Source organism: Scyliorhinus torazame, chromosome X, assembly GCF_047496885.1.
Source record: "Scyliorhinus torazame isolate Kashiwa2021f chromosome X, sScyTor2.1, whole genome shotgun sequence".
NCBI lineage: Eukaryota > Metazoa > Chordata > Chondrichthyes > Carcharhiniformes > Scyliorhinidae > Scyliorhinus > Scyliorhinus torazame.
Window position 1 is genome coordinate 9,702,648 of NC_092738.1, and position 21,931 is coordinate 9,724,578.

At 48.9% G+C, this 21,931-nt stretch overlaps 1 protein-coding gene across 4 annotated transcripts in view; it reads right to left on the reverse strand.

The window, feature by feature from the left end:
• Positions 1-306: 306 nt before the first annotated feature.
• LOC140405407 (nuclear receptor subfamily 4 group A member 1-like) overlaps positions 307-21,931 on the reverse strand; it is a 170,309-nt gene continuing 148,684 nt past the window's right edge. For all 4 annotated transcript variants that reach the window (XM_072493771.1, XM_072493772.1, XM_072493774.1 and 1 more), the window contains exons 4-7: positions 10,663-10,826; positions 9,397-9,599; positions 7,265-7,443; positions 307-1,221 (exon numbers count right to left, since the gene is read on the reverse strand). In XM_072493771.1, coding sequence (XP_072349872.1) covers positions 965-1,221; positions 7,265-7,443; positions 9,397-9,599; positions 10,663-10,826 — 803 coding nt within the window. In that variant the 3' untranslated portion in view covers positions 307-964. The remainder of the gene's footprint in view (positions 1,222-7,264; positions 7,444-9,396; positions 9,600-10,662; positions 10,827-21,931) is intronic.

A 21,931-nucleotide genomic window follows, 5' to 3' on the forward strand; every position in this document is an offset into this window, starting at 1 on the left:
TTTTCGAAGCATCCAAGCTCGTACCAATAACTTGTACCATATTGCATGAGTGCAGCAGCCTTCACAACTGAAGAGATGTGGCTACACAGCTTCCAGTTTATGACTGTGTTCATCTTGACTATTGACTTATTTTGTGACAAAACCACAGTGTCAAATATTTATTCAAAGTTTGTCAGTGACAATGACCGAGGTTTAGTCTGTCACACTTCAGGCTTCTCAGTCCTGACTGTCCAGAACCAGCCTTGAAAGAACCTTTTGAAGATTGAATTATTACAGTGTTAACAAATGTTGTCCTTTCAAAATCCATTTAAGATAGGTTGAAGCTTTATTCTTTCCAATGATGGCTGGATTGGGAAACCATTTTCCTATCTCTGGCATACACAAATCCAGCCTAGACAGATAAAGAATGCATCCATTTCCTTAGATACCGTGATCTCTGAAAAAAAATCAGTCCTGATCTGATATCTTTTTATGTAAAAAAAAATTACATTTGGCCCAATGATGATGTTTCTTGACTCCGATTTATAACGCTTGGATGTAAGAGACGACAGTGATTCAGAGTGTGCAATGCAGAAGAGGCATATTCCATTAGATTGTCCTTGAGTTGAGATTCGGGGCCTTGACAATATAGGGACAGAGGGAGAGAGTATCTCTAACCAATGCTGTGATCTTCTCTGATCTCTTAAGTTTGTCAAAACTCAGAGTTGCATTCTGGTTAAATTGTCCTGCAGAAGTTGCACTGTAGCAAAGGGATTTATTTTTTTCCTCCAACAATCTGTAATGCTGAATAAAATGAAAACAGCATTTTAAAAAACAGCAAATTCAATTAGCGCATCGCATACTTGTCCAATTCCTGAAGCCATCCAATTTTGAACTGGTCAAAGTCTGTGTTACTCCACGCTCATACCGCTACAAATATGGTGGCCGGGGTCCAGTTCAACAGTCACGTAGCTTGGCGACTTCTCTAGAAGGGTAAAGTGTCCAGGAATAGTTTGTCAACGATGGCAGGTGGAGGAACCAGGTCAGCCAGCTTCAGATAGAAAATCCGCTGGAGTCCTTGCGTGCAGAGAGTACAGAGTTCAGGGAGCTTGCCCAGAAGTTTGGACAAGTAATTTGGCCGCATCTGTTCACCTGCACTGGACGAGACGTGGTCCTTCAGACAAGTTATAATCTTGGTCTGCAGATCTTCCACTTTCTTGGGTTCTTTTAAGCCGTGCCTGTCTGGATCATCGCAAAAAAACAACACAGACAATGCATGACATTAATTTTCAGAGAAGGACGCAAAATGGTAAGACGATAATTCAAAACCTTAAAGTCAAGAATCATTTGAGCAAATATGGCCCATTTGAGACACGTTGGCTGGGATACTCGAGCCCTTCCCGCCACTGGGATTTTCCGGTCCCGCCGAAGGTGACCATTCACCCCGCCCCCCCCCCTTGCCGGCAGCCAATGGCGAGCTGCCTCCTCCGCTGGAGAACACGCCCTTTGTGGGGAGGAAGATGGAAACGTTTGCTCGTTCTTACATGAAGATAACAAGGTAAATCTTTCAGTCCCGTCCACCGCAGGAATCATCACAAACGGGATGGAAAATTTGGCAGACTATTTAAAGGCCCGTTGACCTCGGGCGGGAATATCCAATCTCGGAATGGGCATGAAAGGAAAATCCCACCCAATGTTTTTTTCAGTTAAATCGATAGAGAGAGAGAGTGAGAGTGGGTAAACAGGTTGCTTGGAAGGATCCCCACTCAGCACCCATTCTGTCAACCCCCCCTCATTCACCAGGGTACAGTCTTCCCTCTGGTTGCTCCCCGTGCAGTTCCACAATAGGTAGAAGGCTAAGTGACGAGGCCTGCGTAGCCTAACGTCATTCATAGAATTATCATAGAATTTACAGTGCAGAAGGAGGCCATTCGGCCCATCGAGTCTGCACCGGCTCTTGGAAAGAGCACCCTACCCAAGGTCAACAAAGAACAAAGAACAAAGAAATGTACAGCACAGGAACAGGCCCTTCGGCCCTCCAAGCCCGTGCCGACCATGCTGCCCGACTAAACTATAATCTTCTACACTTCCTGGTTCCGTATCCCTCTATTCCCATCCTATTCATATATTTGTCAAGATGCCCCTTAAATGTCCCTATCGTCCCTGCTTCCACTACCTCCTCCGGTAGCGAGTTCCAGGCACCCACTACCCTCTGCGTAAAAAACTTGCCTCGTACATCTACTCTAAACCTTGCCCCTCTCACCTTAAACCTATGCCCCCTAGTAATTGACCCCTCTACCCTGGGGAAAAGCCTCTGACTATCCACTCTGTCTATGCCCCTCATAATTTTATATCCCTCTATCAGGTCTCCCCTCAACCTCCTTCGTTCCAGTGAGAACAAACCGAGTTTATTCAATCGCTCCTCATAGCTAATGCCCTCCATACCAGGCAACATTCTGGTAAATCTCTTCTGCACCCTCTCTAAAGCCTCCACATCCTTCTGGTAGGGTGGCGACCAGAATTGAACACTATACTCCAAGTGTGGCCTAACTAAGGTTCTATACAGCTGCAACATGACTTGCCAATTCTTATACTCAATGCCCCGGCCAATGAAGGCAAGCATGCCGTATGCCTTCTTGACTACCTTCTCCACCTGTGTTGCCCCTTTCAATGACCTGTGGACCTGTACTCCTAGATCTCTTTGACTTTCAATACTCTTGAGGGTTCTACCATTCACTGTATATTCCCTACCTGCATTAGACCTTCCAAAATGCATTACCTCACATTTGTCCGGATTAAACTCCATCTGCCATCTCTCCGCCCAAGTCTCCAGACAATCTAAATCCTGCTGTATCCTCCGACAGTCCTCATCGCTATCCACAATTCCACCAACCTTTGTGTCGTCTGCAAACTTACTAATCAGACCAGTTACATTTTCCTCCAAATCATTTATATATACTACAAAGAGCAAAGGTCCCAGCACTGATCCCTGTGGAACACCACTGGTCACAGCCCTCCAATTAGAAAAGCATCCCTCCATTGCTACTCTCTGCCTTCTATGGCCTAGCCAGTTCTGTATCCACCTTGCCAGCTCACCCCTGATCCCGTGTGACTTCACCTTTTGTACTTGTGACTTCACCTTTTGTACTAGTCTACCATGAGGGACCTTGTCAAAGGCCTTACTGAAGTCCATATAGACAACATCTACTACCCTACCTGCATCAATCATCTTAGTGACCTCCTCGAAAAACTCTATCAAGTTAGTGAGACACGACCTCCCCTTCACAAAACCGTGCTGCCTCTCACTAATACGTCCATTTGCTTCCAAATGGGAGTAGATCCTGTCTCGAAGAATTCTCTCCAGTAATTTCCCTATCACTGAAGTAAGGCTCACCGGCCTGTAGTTCCCGGGATTATCCTTGCTACCCTTCTTAAAGAGAGGAACAACATTGGCTATTCTCCAGTCCTCCGGGACATCCCCTGAAGACAGCGAGGATCCAAAGATTTCTGTCAAGGCCTCAGCAATTTCCTCTCCAGCCTCCTTCAGTATTCTGGGGTAGATCCCATCAGGCCCTGGGGACTTATCTGCCTTAATATTTTTTAAGACACCCAACACCTCGTCTTTTTGGATCACAATGTGACCCAGGCTATCTACACCCCCTTCTCCAGACTCAACATCTACCAATTCCTTCTCTTTGGTGACTACTGATGCAAAGTATTCATTTAGTACCTCGCCCATTTCCTCTGGCTCCACACATAGATTCCCTTGCCTATCCTTCAGTGGGCCAACCCTTTCCCTGGCTACCCTCTTGCTTTTTATGTACGTGTAAAAAGCCTTGGGATTTTCCTTAACCCTATTTGCCAATGACTTTTCGTGACCCCTTCTAGCCCTCCTGACTCCTTGCTTAAGTTCCTTCCTACTTTCCTTATATTCCACGCAGGCTTCGTCTGTTCCCAGCCTTTTAGCCCTGACAAATGCCTCCTTTTTCTTTTTGACGAGGCCTACAATATCACTCGTCATCCAAGGTTCCCGAAAATTGACGTATTTATCTTTCTTCCTCACAGGAACATGCCGGTCCTGTATTCCTTTCAACTGCCACTTGAAAGCCTCCCACATGTCAGATGTTGATTTGCCCTCAAACATCCGCCCCCAATCTATGTTCTTCAGTTCCCGCGTAATAGTGTTATAATTAGCCTTCCCCCAATTTAGCACATTCATCCTCGGACCACTCTTATCCTTGTCCACCAGTTCTTTAAAACTTACTGAATTGTGGTCACTGTTACCGAAATGCTCCCCTACTGAAACATCTACCACCTGGTCGGGCTCATTCCCCAATACCAGGTCCAGTACAGCCCCTTCCCTAGTGGGACTGTTACATATTGTTTTAAGAAGCCCGCCTGGATGCTCCTTACAAACTCCGCCCCGTCTAAGCCCCTGGCACTAAGTGAGTCCCAGTCAATATTGGGGAAGTTGAAGTCTCCCATCACCACAACCCTGTTGTTTTTACTCTTTTCCAAAATCTGTCTACCTATCTGCTCCTCTATCTCCCGCTGGCTGTTGGGAGGCCTGTAGTATACCCCCAACATTGTGACTGCACCCTTCTTATTCCTGATCTCTACCCATATAGCCTCACTGCCCTCTGAGGTGTCCTCTCGCAGTACAGCTGTGATATTCTCCCGAACAAGTAGCGCAACTCCACCTCCCCTTTTACATCCCCCTCTATCCCGCCTGAAACATCTAAATCCTGGAACGTTTAGCTGCCAATCCTGCCCTTCCCTCAACCAGGTCTCTGTAATGGCAACAACATCATAGTTCCAAGTACTAATCCAAGCCCTAAGTTCATCTGCCTTACCCGTAATACTTCTTGCATTAAAACATATGCACTTCAGACCACCAGACCCGCTGTGTTCAGCAACTTCTCCCCGTCTGCTCTGCCTCAGAGCCACACTGTCCCTATTCCCTAGTTCTCCCTCAATGCTCTCACCTTCTGACCTATTGCTCCCGTGCCCACCCCCCTGCCATACTAGTTTAAACCCTCCCGTGTGACACTCGCAAACCTCGCGGCCAGGTTCCCTATCCCCGCCACCCTATCCCCATAACCCAGTAACCCCACCCAACACTAAGGGCAATTTTGGACACTAAGGGCAATTTAGCATGGCCAATCCACCTAACCTGCACATCTTTGAACTGTGGCACCGACAGTGACCCAAGCCGGGAATCGAACCTGGAACTCTGGAGCTGTGAAGCAATTGCGCTAACCACCGTGCTACCGTGTTGCCCACATGGAGAACAGTACCAGGCCGAGGGAAACAGCAAGGTGTAAGAAGACTAACGAGTGAGGCAGTCCCTAGTTACACCAATATTTTTTTTCTATGTTATGAAGTAACAGCAGAGCTTGAAATGAATGAAAATCGCTTATTGTCACAAGCAGGCTTCAAATGAAGTTACTGCGAAAATCCCCTAGTCGCCACATTCCGGCGCCTGTTCGGGGAGGCTGGTACGGGAATTGAACCGTGCTGCTGGCCTGCCTTGGTCTGCTTTCAAAGCCAGCGATTTAGCCCAGTGAGCTAAACCAGCCCCTTGAGCTAAACCAGCTTATTAAGAGAAAATCATATGGAGTGGGCCTGGCGTCACGTATAGGCCAGATCGGGGAGAGGATTCTCCACTTTGGGACAAGAATCTCCCCAAATCATTTCCATGTCTCCCCAGAGCTGCTGGTGGAACTCTGGGAGAAACATTGGCTTCGTGATGACCTCTCCACGATCGCATGGTATTTCTGGAGTTTCGTCAGTTTGTATTAGAGGGAGTTAAGGTCTGGATGGATTGAGTGCGTGAGTCAGGAGCTGTCACAACATGCAATGGGAATTTATTTATTCTTTCGTGGCACATGGGCAAGGTCAGCATTTGTTACCCATCCCTAATCGCCCTTGAACGGAGTGTCTCATTCGGCCATTTCAGAGGGGCAGTTTTATAACAATCGATGATGGTTTCATGGCTGTTAATGTTGCCATGGTTACAATGAAGTACATGCTCTCGTTGTAAGTGAGAGCACCTGTTAATAATTGGGAAGGATTCGGGCATTTTTCTTAAGTATATATAAGAACCTATGTGAGGGGAGAAAAAGGGAGTCAGGGCCCGTGAAATAGAAAAACTAGCTCCAGATTCCTCCTTTACTCAATGAATAAGAGGCAATTTATCACTGAGACTAGCTTTCAATACAGCCTTGTTTTAGTTAACTGAATCCCAAATCCACCAACTGCTGGGGTGGGATTTGAACCTGTGTCCTCAGAGCAGGATTTGGAATTGTTAGTCCAGCGTTAACTCTTAAGCTTTTGTGCCCAAACCTGCTCAAAATGAATTGCTGCTTTTTTTTGGCATTTACTTCGCTTTTTATAGGTATACCTTGCCCTATAAAATCATGTAGAGGGGTTGAGTTTTGGGTATTACTTGTCTGGGTATTATCTAATTGAAATGTATAAGATTCTGACAGGGCTGGACAGACTGGAGACAGGGATGTTGTTCCTCTGGCTGGGGAAGGGTCTAGAACAAGGGGGAACAGTCTCAGGATACGGGGTAGGCCATTTTGGGCGGGGATGAGGAGAAATGTCTTCATTCAGAGGGTGGTGAAGCTGTGGAATTCTCTACCACAGGAGGATGTGGAGAACAAGTCACTCAATATATTTAGAAAGGAAATAGATAGATTTCTAAACTCTAAAGATGTCAAGGGGAGAGTGTAGGCGTACAGCATTGAGATAGAGGATCAGCCATAATCATAATGAATGGTGAAGCAGGCTCGAAGGGCCGAATGGCCCACTCCTGCTCCTATTTTCTGCGTTTCTATTGGCTGCAGTCTCTGGATCCCCAGCTGCGTGTTTCTTGGCAGTGGGAGGCAGCACGAGTCTCTGTTCCCGCCACTGTCAATGGAAAATCCCATTGACACCACCTCATATCACCGGGATGCATACGCTCCTGGCAGGACTAGAGAATCCTGCCGTCGAAGAATTCTGGCCCATGTAAACAATCACAAGGCTTTTTAAGACCGATTTATTTTGGTTTCCCGGGGCACCAAGAGAGTACTGCAGGACAATCAGTGCTGTGAAAGCCTATTCGTCATGTTCAAGAGGTAGAACATTTTGGGGTTTCAGATTTCCAAGTTAAATGATGGCGTTAAGAAGATTTGTGGATTGGAGCTCTCCATTGGAATGGGGCGCACCCAGGCCCTCGAGGAGCCACAGGGTAAATCTAACATGCAGAAGGGAAGTTTTAACAAGAGAAAGTGCTCACCTGTAATGACCACCAATGCTGCGAGGCAGGCGAAGCTGGACATGTCGATCTTCATCCTTTGCAGGGTGGCTGAGAAATCGATGATCGAGTCAATCCATTCACCAAAGCCGCGCACACACTGCTGACGGTGGAGGACGACGCCACTGCAGAAGATAAGCTTGCTTTCTTCAGGGTTGGACCTGCAGGCAACATGTCAACACAATACAAGAGTCCCACTGGGTTCAAGGAAACCAACCTTCTTGTTTGTCTTGGACTGAATAGTAAAGTGGACAAAATAAATCAAACTGATTACTTTGCTTGAATCCAGAATTAATCCCACACTGACAGAGGTGACTTCAGGATAGCTTTTGTTTTACTTCCAGCAAAGCCTGTGATTACTTGAAGGAATGTCATTGTCAATTTGCTCGAAAATGGGTTTTCTTTAGCCAGGCAATGGGATATTATTCATTGCCTTGTAACTTCGAGGACTGTTCGATTGAGGTTACCAAGATTGAAAGCTTTTTGCATCTCTTCAGCCAGGGCATATTTCATTAGGATAGTTGACAGAAAAAAGTGACATCTTCGGGAGTTTTTCCAGCACAGAAAGAGGCCATTCGGCGTATCGTGCCTGGGCCAGCCATCAAACACCGATCTGTTCCAATCCCCATTGCTATCCCATGACTAGAAGGATGTGTTTAAACATGTTGGTAGACTATTAAGCAGGAGATTCATTTTCATGGCCTCGGCCAGTACCGTGGCACAATGGTTAGCACTGCTGCCTCACAGCGACAGAGTTACGGGTTCAATTCCAGCCTTGGGTGACTATCTGTGAGGAGTTTGCAAGTTCTACCCGTGTCTGCGTGGGTTTCCTCCGGATGCCTCCCACAGTCCAAAGATGTGTAGCTTTGGTGGATTGGCCATGTTAAATTGTCCCTTAGTGTCCAAAGATGTGCAGGTTAGGTGGATTGGCCATGCTAAATTGTCCTTTAGTGTCCAAAGATGTGCAGGTTAGGTGGATTGGCCATGATAAATTGTCCCTTAGTGTCCAAAGATGTGCAGGTTAGGTGGATTGGCCATGATAAATTGTCCCTTAGTGTCTAAAGATGTGCAGGTTAGGTGGATTGGCCATGATAAATTGTCCCTTAGTGTCCAAAGATGTGCAGGTTAGGTGGATTGGCCATGTTAAATTGCCACTTCCTGTCCAAAGATGTGCAGGTTAGGTGGATTGGCCATGATAAATTGTCCCTTAGTGTCCAACGATGTGCAGGTTAGGTGGATTGGCCATGATAAATTGTCCCTTAGTGTCCAAAGATGTACAGGTTAGGTGGATTGGCCATGATAAATTGTCCCTTAGTGTCTAAAGATGTGCAGGTTAGGTGGATTGGCCGTGATCAATGCAGAAGATAAGCTTGCCTTGACGGACAGTGACCCAGAGCCGGGACCAAACCTGGGACCTCAGCGCCGTGAGGCAGCAGGGCTAACCACTGCGCCACCGTGCTGCCCTGATGGGCTTACTTCCAAATAAAACGCACCCAGCACCTAACATGGCTCTGAAAAGCATTCACACGGTAATGGGGAAATCGTGCCCACATCAACTGTTTATTGTACCTCTCTCTCTGTTTTTATTCAGGGCTCCCTCCCCAAAAATCAAAACCTCCATTCTTCCTGCCTTTGTTGGCAAGTAGGAACTGGAAGAAATACATTAAGTGAAATTTAAAAAAAATTGAATAATAAATTGAGATTTTTGAAGCGATTGTCGAGATAGTACTTTGGGTCTGAAATCTTTGGGCTTTGATTCCTGGTAGAGTAGGGTCGACCTTTCCACAAGGTATATGAAAAATTACGGATGGGATTCTCCGCTCCGCCAGCCGCGTTTTCCGGTGCGGTGCGCTCCAGCCGGCAGCGGGATTCTCCGTTCCCGCAGCCAGTTTCCCATTGTGGCCAGCCGATGCCGTCGGGAAACCCGCGTGGGCCTGTGTGCACTGTCAGCGGACCAGAGGATCCCGCCAACAGAGAATTCCGCTGTACATATTTCCATGGCAACGGCCATGGTGTCAGCTTTTCCACAAGATTAACTTTTACACGAGTATATATGATCATTCATGGTCTTCGATGGATAATAATGGGGGACGGGGGACGGAGTAAGGGCCTACCTGTACGCCAATCGGAGGATGAAAAGTTCCAAGAAGGCAGATTCTAGCAGTAAGTCCTGATCTTCCTTGGGTAAACCGATAAAACCGGGAATTTTCTCTGCCCACTTGCGTATCATTTCCATCGAATCTGCCAACAATTCATAAAACTGTCGGATGTCACCTGCCTCATCCTCCTCTGGGTGATAAATGCTGGATTCCTGAAACTGTACCAGACATTGTGAATCAACGGGAGAATGTTTCTGCCAAAGAGAGGCACTATTTCCTTTAATAAACAACAAGCAAAAGTAAGGAACATCCTTGTTGATTTAATACAAGTGGAGATTTCACCACAAGACATCTTTCAACAAAGCATTGGACTTAAGCAAACTTGACATTTTGGGCTTTGTATATTGGTTAAAATTCACCTTTAATTAGACACAAAATATATGTTGCTTTCTGACCGCATTTATACCAGGGTTGGATTGGAAAAATAGAAGCGACTGCTTATCTCATTCCTGAAGGCAAATTCCATGCTCGCACAAGTCAAGTTGGCGCCAGGCTTCTTATTTTTTTTCGCGCAGAGCTGCACATTTGCTGTCCTCCACTCTTTTGCGCCGATCCGCGCTATTGCATGCAGAAGTGAACGTGACTGACGCATTCACCACCAATTCAAATCCAGCTAATCATTTGGAGAATGTGGCTTGGAGTGGAAGCAAACAGCCTCCTGGCTGGCGAATGGTGCATTGTGAGGGAAGGGAGGTTTCGGTCCTACTTCAGTAGGACTGTTGTGTTACCTCTTCATGGCCAACTTAATGCTTGTCAAAACGGGCAACAAAAGTGACAGACATAGAACCCTAATTGCCATGTTAGGACGGAACCCCTCAATGTCTTGCACTGGCAATAGAGCCAGTGGGCTTTGAAATAGTAAGTTTAGAGTTATTTTTATGGCTCCACAAAAATAACTTATTTTGTTGTTGCCACATGGGGCATCCCCACCCCCCCATCACCCCACCCCCTCCCCCACAAGACTTACCTGGTTTGCTGGCTGAGTGGTCTCTGGGCCACCTGATGATGCCCACAGCTCACTTGTTCAATGAGGCCTGGGCTAAATGGTGGCTTCAGCCTCTCTGCTTCTGGAATGCACAGGCAGCTAGTCAACCACCCAAGAATTAAAATTGGCCTTGTCAGGAGAATTTCACTGGATTACAAATTGGTTTATATGCTGCCTCCTTCTCCCCAATACAAACATCTTTTTAATCTCTCAACTGTTTTTTGCCTCATATTTACCTTAGAATAATCTAGATTGGACATGATTGGGTTGGAATCAATGTGTGCCCTGACCAGCGCTGTGATGAGGCTAACTGGAACATTTGAGGGCGTGGTTTCTTGAACATTCTTTGGTTTGGATGGAAGTCGACCTCTACGACCTTTCAGGCTGTCTGTGCGGACCACTGGAAGATTAAAAAAAAGTTAGATTTTCTTTTAGGCCTGTTAGGCTTCTCGCCGTTGGAGCTACTGGATGCACAAAATAAGAGCTAACGGAGGAATTTTGAGAATCTGTGCAACTTCAAAAGGAAGTTTGCCACGTCTAGCGCCTCATCAATTCCTCATATAAATGGACACCGATACCGGCGGGATTTTCCGGCTGCGCCTGGCCAGATTTTGGAAATTCCTGCCCGAAGTCAATGGACTGTTAAATAATCAGCCAAATTTTCCGTTCTGTCCGTGACGATTCCCGTAGCGGATGCGACCGGATAGTTTGCCACACGAGATGAGTCTATTTGTGTTCCTTCTTGAGGCCTTGTTCGTGAGCAATTCTTTAGCTTCACTAGGTATATTTGGTACATTCAGCAAAGGCTGCTGCTATAGCAACAAACGGGAGCTGGGAACGCCACTGATAACCTGCTCCTTAAACAGCTCCTATTTTTGCTCCGTCTTCCCAACTGCTCCTGGACCTGGACACTAGAACCCGAATCCGAACGGCCTACAAGTCAATGACATCACACCACTGAGCCTCAGAATCTAACTTTGGGCTATCCCGTATTGCAAGTTCAAAACCAGGAAAGGTCACTCCTAATTCCCGATATCCCACTGTAATCTGATTTCCCTCTGTGACCACTCACATTTTGATCCTGCGCTTGACCTGAGCCTGTTATGCCCATCCCTCGGTTTATCCCTTCATTGCTGTCCACCCTCCTCCCCTTCCTGTCATCCACTTTTGCCACCTTTCATCCTCTCCCCTCTTAGGGACGTTGCCTCCCTCCCCACCACCTCACAATCTCTAACCCAACCCATTACCCCCACCACCTCACAATCTCTAACCCAATCCATTACTCCAACCACCTCACAATCTCTAACCCAATCCATCACCCCCACCACCTCACAATCTCTAACCCAATCCATCACAACTCTTCTCCCTTCCTACTCACCATGCAGCTGCCTAAGACTTGAATCTCCTTTGGCTAAATCCACAGTTTCCCTCTGTCCTCTCGTGATAGCCCATCGAGGACAGCTCCTGACAAGTAGCAACCCCATTCGCCTGATCTCCTTGCTTGCCTACCTCTATACGAGCCTAAGAAATAGGAGGAATAGACCATTCGGCCCGTCGAACCTACTCCGCCATTCAATATGATTGTGGCAGATCTTCTGCCTCAAATCCGCTTTCCCTGTATCCCTTTATTTCCTGATACACCAAAGATCTGTCTATCTTGACCTTAAATCTATCCAATGATGGAGCACCCATAACCCTCTTGGGTGGAAAATTACAAAGATTCACAACCCTTTGAGTGAAATTTCTCCTCATCTCAATCCAAGATGGGCCGACCCCTTATCCTGAGTCTGTGCCCCCCGTGTTATAGATTCCCCAGCCAGGGGGGAAACTATCTCTCAGTATCCACCCTGTCAAACCCCAGCCAGGGGAAAAACAATCTGTCCGTATCCACCCTGTCAAACCCCAGCCAGGGGAAAAACAGTCTCTCCGTATCCACCCTGTCAAACCCCAGCCAGGGGGAAACAATCTCTCAGTATCCACCCTGTCAAACCCCAGCCAGGGGGAAACAATCTCTCAGTATCCACCCTGTCAAACCCCAGCCAGGGGGAAACAATCTCTCAGTATCCACCCTGTCAAACCCCAGCCAGGGGGAAACAATCTCTCAGTATCCACCCTGTCAAACCCCAGCCAGGTGGAAACAATCTCTCAGTATCCACCCTGTCAAACCCCAGCCAGGGGGAAACAATCTCTCAGTATCCACCCTGTCAAACCCCAGCCAGGGGGAAACAATCTCTCCGTATCCACCCTGTCAAACCCCAGCCAGGGGGAAACAATCTCTCAGTATCCACCCTGTCAAACCCCAGCCAGGGGGAAACAATCTCTCAGTATCCACCCTGTCAAACCCCAGCCAGGGAGAAACAATCTCTCAGTATCCACCCTGTCAAACCCCAGCCAGGGGGAAACAATCTCTCAGTATCCACCCTGTCAAACCCCAGCCAGGGGGAAACAATCTCTCAGTATCCACCCTGTCAAACCCCAGCCAGGGGGAAACAATCTCTCGGTATCCACCCTGTCAAACCCCAGCCAGGGGGAAACAATCTCTCAGTATCCACCCTGTCAAACCCCAGTCAGGGGGAAACAATCTCTCCGTATCCACCCTGTCAAACCCCAGCCAGGAGGAAACAATCTCTCCGTATCCACCCTGTCAAACCCCAGTCAGGGGGAAACAATCTCTCCGTATCCACCCTGTCAAACCCCAGCCAGGGGGAAACAATCTCTCAGTATTCACCCTGTCAAACCCCAGCCAGGGGGAAACAATCTCTCTGTATCCACCCTGTCAAACCCCAGCCAGGGGGAAACAATCTCTCAGTATCCACCCTGTCAAACCCCAGCCAGGGGGAAACAATCTCTCAGTATCCACCCTGTCAAACCCCAGCCCGGGGGAAACAATCTCTCAGTATCCACCCTGTCAAACCCCAGCCAGGGGGAAACAATCTCTCAGTATCCACCCTGTCAAACCCCAGCCAGGGGGAAACAATCTCTCAGTATCCACCCTGTCAAACCCCAGCCAGGGGGAAACAATCTCTCAGTATCCACCCTGTCAAACCCCAGCCAGGGGGAAACAATCTCTCAGTATCCACCCTGTCAAACCCCAGCCAGGGGGAAACAATCTCTCAGTATCCACCCTGTCAAACCCCAGCCAGGGGGAAACAATCTCTCAGTATCCACCCTGTCAAACCCCAGCCAGGGGGAAACAATCTCTCAGTATCCACCCTGTCAAACCCCAGCCAGGGGGAAACAATCTCTCCGTATCCACCCTGTCAAACCCCTTCAGAATCTTCTATGTTTCAATGTGATTGTAATAATCCGCATGGGACTTACGGGGTGGGAATGACTTCCTCATGGTTCTTGCGGAGTACGAGCTTCCCCAATGAGAGCTCATTTTAGCATTGGATAAAAGATCGGCCAGTACGGCACCGGTCGACTGAGACGTGTATATACCTTTTGATGTGTTAAGTGAGTTGGTTCAACGTTGACTGCAACTGGACGCAGTGAAACTAGAAACAGGCTTCTGACACAGGAGATGGTCCAACACTGTTTTATTGAACTTCCTGATTGCTGTACATAGTCTGCTGTGAGTTGACACTCTATCAATCTTACTGATAACCTCCTACTGGCTTGACCAGACTAACTCTCTACCTCATGGTGATAGTGCTCACTGGCTTGTGCACTCTAACTATCTCAGTAGCTGTGTCCTGTAGAGAGAGGGAGAGTCTTAATGCCCTGTGTGCTTTATAGTGGTGGTGTCCTGTCTGGTGATTGGTTGTTCTGTGTCGTGTGTGTTCATTGGTTATCCTGTGTGTCAATCACTGCCTGTCTGCATCTCATTATATACATGAGTGGATATTATGCCACCTTTATTGTAAATAAATCAGAGTTCTTTATTTTACTCGGTGTGGATTCCCATGTCCTTATTAAAGATATCACCTCTCATTCTTCTAAACCCCAGAGAATATCGACCCAATTTGCTCGGACTCTCATCATAGTGACTGGTCGAGTGAACCTTCGCTGTACCATAGAATTATAGAATTTACAGTGCAGAAGGAGGCCATTTGGCCCATCGAGTCTACACCAGCCCTTGGAAAGAGCACCCCACCCAAGTCCACGCTTCCAACCTACCCCCGTAACCCAGTAATCCCACCTAACCTTTTTTGGACACCAAGGGCAATTTAGCATGGCCAATCCACCTAACCTGCACATCTTTGGACTGTGGGAGGAAACCGGAGCACCCGGAGGGAACCCACGCAAACACGGGGAGAACATGGAGACACAGACAGCGACCCAAGCCGGGAATCGAACCTGGGACCCTGGAGCTGTGAAGCAACAGTGCAACCATGCTGCCCAAATGCTTCAAATTGGAGACCAGAACTGTATGCAAAATTCCAAGTGTGGTCTCACCAACGCCCTGTATAATTGTAGCAAGAATTTACAATCAAGGCCAGCATGCCATTTGCCTTCTTAATTGCTTACTCTGCCTGCATGCAAAGGTGGCGCAGTGGTTAACACTGCTGCCTCACGGTGCCGAGGTCCCAGGTTCGATCCCGGCCCCGGGTCACTCTCCATGCGGAGTTTGCACATTCTCTCCGTGTCTGCGCGGGTTTCACCCCCACAACCCAAAGATCTGTAGGGTAGGTGGATTAGCCACGCTAAATTGCCCCTTAATTAGGAAAAAAAAAAGAATTGGGGACTCAAAAGATATTTTTTCAAAAGTCTACCTGCATGCTAATTTCCTTCCTCACCTAATGCACCCGCTGAGCATCAATCTAAGCAACTGCTTTCCTGTCACACTCATCAAACTCAACATTACCCCCCATGGCTCTGCCAACAACATCCGGGGGCCACTCCGCATTTTCCTTCACCCAAATCTCCGGTCAGATTTCCACCCTGCTACAGTAAGGAAATGATTCAAATCAAAGTCCTGTTTTCAGCCTTTGACATGATGGGCTAAACCATCCTCCTTCAACACCTTTCCTCACCTGTCTAACTAATGGAACGGCCTCCGTTTGGTTCCATTCTTATTCAGTCATAGCCACAGCATCTCCAACAATGCTTCCTCTTTCTGCCTCATCCCCAGAGGAGGAAACCATTCAGCCACTTGTTCCGCCATTCAATTTGATCCTGGCTGATCTGTATTTATTCCCCTCCAACACCCTTGTCCAACAAAAAGGTATCAATCACATTTGTGACATTTTCAATTGACGCACCCCATTTTGTGGGGATAATTCTCCAGATTTTGTGTGAGGAATTGCCCCCGGATAACACCCCTGAACAGCCTGGCTCGAATTTTAAGGTTAAGGTGAACTTATAGAGGTCTCTAAAATAATGAGGAGCGTAGGTAATATAGATACTCAACATATTTTCCCAAAGGTAGAGGAGTCTAGAACTAGAGGGCATAGGTTTTAGGTGAGAGGGGAGAGATACAAAAGAGACCAGGGCGTGGAGACACCCTGTCAGACACAGAGGGTGGTGACATCTGGAACGGGCTGCCAGAGGCAGTGGTAGAGGCGGGTACAATTTTGTCCTTTAAAAAGCAGTCAGACAGTTACATGGGCATGGTGGGTATAGAGGGATATGGGCCAATTGCGGGCAAGTGGGTCTAGCTTCGTGATAGAAACTGGGCGGCATGGACAAGCTGGGCCGAACGGCCTGTTTCCATGCTGTAAACACCTATCTACATACTGCTCTTTTTGGCAACATCTTCCAAAGCCACGGGGTCAGTTTTCACATATACCCAACTCTTATCGCCCCACTATTCCTCTCCACAACTCTGCAGCCTCTGTATTGTCCAGCTGCGCTTCCGATATCAGGGGCGAGATTCTCCGACCCCCTGCCGGGTTGGAGAATCGCCGGGGGCTGGCGTGAATCTCGCCCCCGCCGGTTGCCGAAGTCTCCGGCACCGGATATTCGGCTGGGGCGGGAATCGCGCCGCGCCGGTTGGCGGGCCCCCCCCCCCGTGTGATTCTCCGGCCCGAATGGGCCGAAGTCCCGCCGCTAAAATGCCTGTCCCGCCGGCGTAAATTAAATCACCTACCTTACCGGCGGGACAAGGCGGCGTGGGCGGGCTCCGGGGTCCTGGGGGGGGCACGGGGCGATCTGGTCCCGGGGGGTGCCCCCACGGTGGCCTGGCCCGCGATCGGGGCCCACCGATCCGCGGGCGGGCCTGTGCCGTGGGGGCACTCTTTCCCTTCCGCCTCCGCCACGGTCTCCACCATGGCGGAGGCGGAAGAGACTCCCTCCACTGTGCATGCGCGGGAATGCTGTCAGCGGCCGCTAACACTCCCGCGCATGCGCCGCCCGGAGATGTCATTTCCGTGCCAGCTGGCGGGGCACCAAAGGCCTTTTCCGCCAGCTGGCGGGGCGGAAATTTGTCCGGCGCCGACCTAGCCCCTTAAGGTTGGGGCTCGGCCCCCAAAGATGCGGAGCATTCCGCACCGTTGGGGCGGCGTGATGCCCGACTGATTTGCGTCGTTTTGGGCGCCAGTCGGCGGACATCGTGCCGTTTCCGGAGGATTTCGCCCCTGATCTCGAATGAGTAGCAACATCTCCAATTCAAAGCTTTCACACTTGCGTTCAAACCCCTCCGTGGCCTCAACCCAGCCGGCCCTCTGTCTAATCTTCTGCAGCTCTCTGAAATCTCCAGCTCTGGTTACTCAGGCATCCTGCACGTCACTGGTCTCACTATTGGTGACCATATTGAAGAAGCATTTAGATGAGCGATTGAAACACCCCAGCACACAAGGCTATGGACCAATGCTGGAAAATGGGATTAGAATAGCAAGGTGCTTGATGACCGGCACGGATACGATAGGCCGAAGGGCCTCTTTCTATGTTGTAAAACTCTTATGACCATATTGCTTCAGCCGTCCAAAAGACAAAGGAAAAGTAGGCCATTCGGCCCATTGAGTCTATGGGATCATGACTGATCTGATATGATAATCCCCAACTCCACTTTCCCACCTTATCCCCATAACCCTCACTGATTAAAAATCTGTCTATCTCGGCCTTGAACATACTTAACGACCCAGCCTCTGCGGTAAAGAATTCCACAGATTCACTCCCCTCCGAGAGAAGAAATTCCTCCTCATCTCTGTCTGAAATGGGCGACCCCTCACTCTGAGATGATGCCCTCTGGTCCTAGACTCTCCCACAAGGGGAAACAACCTCTCAGCATCGACCCTGTCAAGCCCCCTGAGAATCCGATATGTCTCAATAAGGTCGCCTCTCATTCTTCTAAACTCCAATGAGGACAGGCCCAACCTACTCAACCTCTCCTCATAAGAAAGTCCCTCCATACCCAGGATCGACCGAATGAACCTTCTCTGGACTGCCTCCAATGCCAGTATATCTTTGCTTAGTAGGGAGACTAAAACTGTTGGAATTCTCCTCCCTGGTCCCCATGTGCCTCCCCACTTCACTTTCCATCTCGAAGACCCCTTTTAAGATGTCTCCTTGACCAAGCTTTTGTTGAACCTTCCTGATACCTCTTTCCTTGGCTCGACATACATTGGTGACCGATCCCGCCTCTACGAAGCGATGAGCGATATTTCGTAAGGTGAAAGCCACTATATAAATGTGAGCTATTGTCTTGGAATACTAACCGAGTGAAGGGAGAGCTCCTCTGCGCTGGGGGGGTGGGGGGGGGGGGGGGGGGGGGGCAGGATTACTGTCCCCAACATAGCACATCAACACTTCTTCACAGTGCAGGAATGTGCGAGGAATAACCCTTAACCCTGCATTGAGACCTGCACTGCAGCCACACGTCAAAGTAATGATGGCCCCCATCTTTTACAGCACAGTCACCCATGCAAACTAGATTTCTGCAGAGCATTTTTTATCAAACAGGTCACAGTTGGTCTTCTTCATCACTCGCAAACTCGCTGAATGCAGTACCAGCAGGAGAGGCAGCCCCATTTCGACCAAAATTGTTCCCTGGCTGTCATAGACTGCATCCACATAGTCTGCCTTGTCTGTGCAATTCTCATCGACAGAATTATTACTTCTGAAATGTCCAAGTGTAATGAGAGTACCGGAGGAGAATGCTGTTTCTCGAGGAGCTCCTCATACTCCTTTGGAGTAACCCGGCCTTCCAGAATAGATTGAAGGCCAAAAATGGGCCTCAACATTCGTTTCTGGAAGAGCGTTGAAGTATAGAGTCGCACGGTTGGATCGTGGCGGGCTCACCTCCCTCAGAGAAAGATGGCTGATTAACAGCCAGATGTGCTGCACATCGCCGAATATCGCCGTGGAAACCGATGTGGCCTCGGAGCTTGCTCGAAAAGCAGCGGCAAGCCATGTTCGAGGAGGACGGTGGTGATAAACGAGATCCGTGAGCGGCAAAGCAGCTGGAACAGGAACTCAAACCAGTGCACAGGCTCTTGTTGATCCTCGAGGCTCTTACAGCTTGACTATCCGATTTCCTTACTCTCCTTGCTGTTAGTGGTATCTTTCCGAAATGTGGTTATGCAATTTGCTGAAGAGTACAGTGCAAAAACAATATTGACATTGATTTCTAAGGGAAGTGTATTTATCCCCCTGACAGCACATGCGAAGATGGTGTTTAATGTCCAATTGCACAGGCCCATTGTGACTCATACATTACTTCTCTCTGATTTCCCAATGAAACGCAGTGGTGGCTTCTTGCAAGATGCCCTCACGGTTCCTTTTCTCTCGCTCTTTCTCTCTCGACTGTAATTACAAACCAGAGGGTGAATGCTGGAAATATTTTAGCTGTTTGAGGGTGGCTCAGCATTGCGGGGGTGGGTGAGAAGGGGTGGAGAGGGTTGCTTGCCTTCAGTGAGGGGAAGGAATTAGCGCTGCTTAAGGGGTGCCACTTGCCCCCTGTTTAGCGATGTGCGTGCCACGATGAACAATCAAGATATATGGGCCACCGATCTCGGTGCACTCTGGGCTTCTATGGATTGTCCAGATTGCCTCTCCCAAGCATGTGGATTGTGCCTCGAGTTGTAGAGCTTAACATTAGCGGCAGCCTTTGTGAGAGCTCCAACTACCTCCATGTTGCTTCCTGATCAATGGTCGTCTGCAAAACAGATAGCCGTGTGTAAGTGGGAGCTCTCGATGCCCCGTCTCTTCCCCCATGCTTCAAGGGCCAGCTTCCTTCGCTCTTCACAAGTCGACGTGGTTCATGTAGGGTTCCGTTGCATTCGAAATCCTCGACTTGCGAGTTTGCACCTTTTATATTTGTGGGTAAAATCTTGCTGATTGGCCAACTGATAAGTTGTTTACTTCTGGCTGGAAGCAAACCCTTTGGGTGGGAGCGATTTGGGGCCACACATTAATCAGGGGGATTGAGTCTCCTCTGTCTAGGTGGAGAAGCTTTAACTGGCAAATCTTCACAAAAGTGGCAGAAATGTTTAATACTCATCATCTGGATGGGAGACAAAGACCGAGCCAAACAGTTGCGGTGGTCCAATCCATCTGTGACTCCTGCAAAGCAAAAGCTTTCACAGTTGGCTTTGTTGTGAAGGGTGTGGATGCCTGGAAATCAGATTCTGGGAAAGCAGCCTGATGTGTTTAAATCCTGCTGTGAGTGATAGCTGGGTCCAATTATGAAATCTACCTTCCCTTTGATACTTCATTGCCTCAATTTGAGCTTCAAAGCGAAGAATTGAGTCCAATTGTTCTTCGGCTAACTTGCTCTCCAGGCAACTGTGGCTGCTGGAAGTGGTGTGTGAATGGGCGAGTTCCCGTTTAAACTCTGCGGCACAGACAGCGTTCAGAATTAGGGGAAACTATCAACATTTCAAAGCATTTATTAGTTTTTAAGTGTGGTGAGGGTGTGTGAGAAGGCAAGCAAGAAATCAAGTATGCCTTCGCAATGGAATCTAGTGGCATTTCCTGTGCCTCTTCTTGTTTCTGATTAATTCTACCGACAAACTTGATTTACTGTGGTAGGCTGTGAACCTCGGGCTGGCGTCTCCGTTTCTGAGACGAGGGGCTGGATTCTCCGTTTCTGAGACTAGGGGCTGGATTCTCCGTTTCTGAGACTAGGGGCTGGATTCTCCGTTTCTGAGACTAGGGGCTGGACTCTCCGTTTCTGAGACTAGGGGCTGGATTCTCCGTTTCTGAGACTAGGGGCTGGACTCTCCGTTTCTGAGACTAGGGGCTGGATTCTCCGTTTCTGAGACTAGGGGCTGGATTCTCCGTTTCTGAGACTAGGGGCTGGATTCTCCGTTTCTGAGACTAGGGGCTGGATTCTCCGTTTCTGAGACTAGGGGCTGGCGTCTCCGTTTCTGAGACGAGGGGCTGGATTCTCCGTTTCTGAGACTAGGGGCTGGACTCTCCGTTTCTGAGACTAGGGGCTGGATTCTCCGTTTCTGAGACTAGGGGCGGGATTCTCCGTTTCTGAGACTAGGGGCTGGATTCTCCGTTTCTGAGACTGGGGGCTGGATTCTCCGTTTCTGAGACTAGGGGCTGGATTCTCCGTTTCTGAGACGAGGGGCTGGATTCTCCGTTTCTGAGACTAGGGGCTGGATTCTCCGTTTCTGAGACTAGGGGCTGGATTCTCCGTTTCTGAGACTAGGGGCTGGATTCTCCGTTTCTGAGACGAGGGGCTGGATTCTCCGTTTCTGAGACTAGGGGCTGGACTCTCCGTTTCTGAGACTAGGGGCTGGATTCTCCGTTTCTGAGACTAGGGGCGGGATTCTCCGTTTCTGAGACTAGGGGCGGGATTCTCCGTTTCTGAGACTAGGGGCTGGATTCTCCGTTTCTGAGACTAGGGGCTGGATTCTCCGTTTCTGAGACTAGGGGCTGGATTCTCCGTTTCTGAGACTAGGGGCTGGATTCTCCGTTTCTGAGACTAGGGGCGGGATTCTCCGTTTCTGAGACTAGGGGCTGGATTCTCCGTTTCTGAGACTAGGGGCGGGATTCTCCGTTTCTGAGACTAGGGGCTGGATTCTCCGTTTCTGAGACTAGGGGCTGGATTCTCCGTTTCTGAGACTAGGGGCTGGATTCTCCGTTTCTGAGACTAGGGGCGGGATTCTCCGTTTCTGAGACTAGGGGCGGGATTCTCCGTTTCTGAGACTAGGGGCTGGATTCTCCGTTTCTGAGACTAGGGGCGGGATTCTCCGTTTCTGAGACTAGGGGCGGGATTCTCCGTTTCTGAGACTAGGGGCTGGATTCTCCGTTACTGAGACTAGGGGCTGGATTCTCCGTTACTGAGACTAGGGGCTGGATTCTCCGTTTCTGAGACTAGGGGCGGGATTCTCCGTTTCTGAGACTAGGGGCTGGATTCTCCGTTTCTGAGACGAGGGGCTGGATTCTCCGTTTCTGAGACTAGGGGCTGGATTCTCCGTTTCTGAGACTTGGGGCTGGATTCTCCGTTTCTGAGACTAGGGGCTGGACTCTCCGTTTCTGAGACTAGGGGCTGGATTCTCCGTTTCTGAGACTAGGGGCTGGATTCTCCGTTTCTGAGACTAGGGGCTGGATTCTCCGTTTCTGAGACTAGGGGCTGGATTCTCCGTTTCTGAGACTAGGGGCTGGATTCTC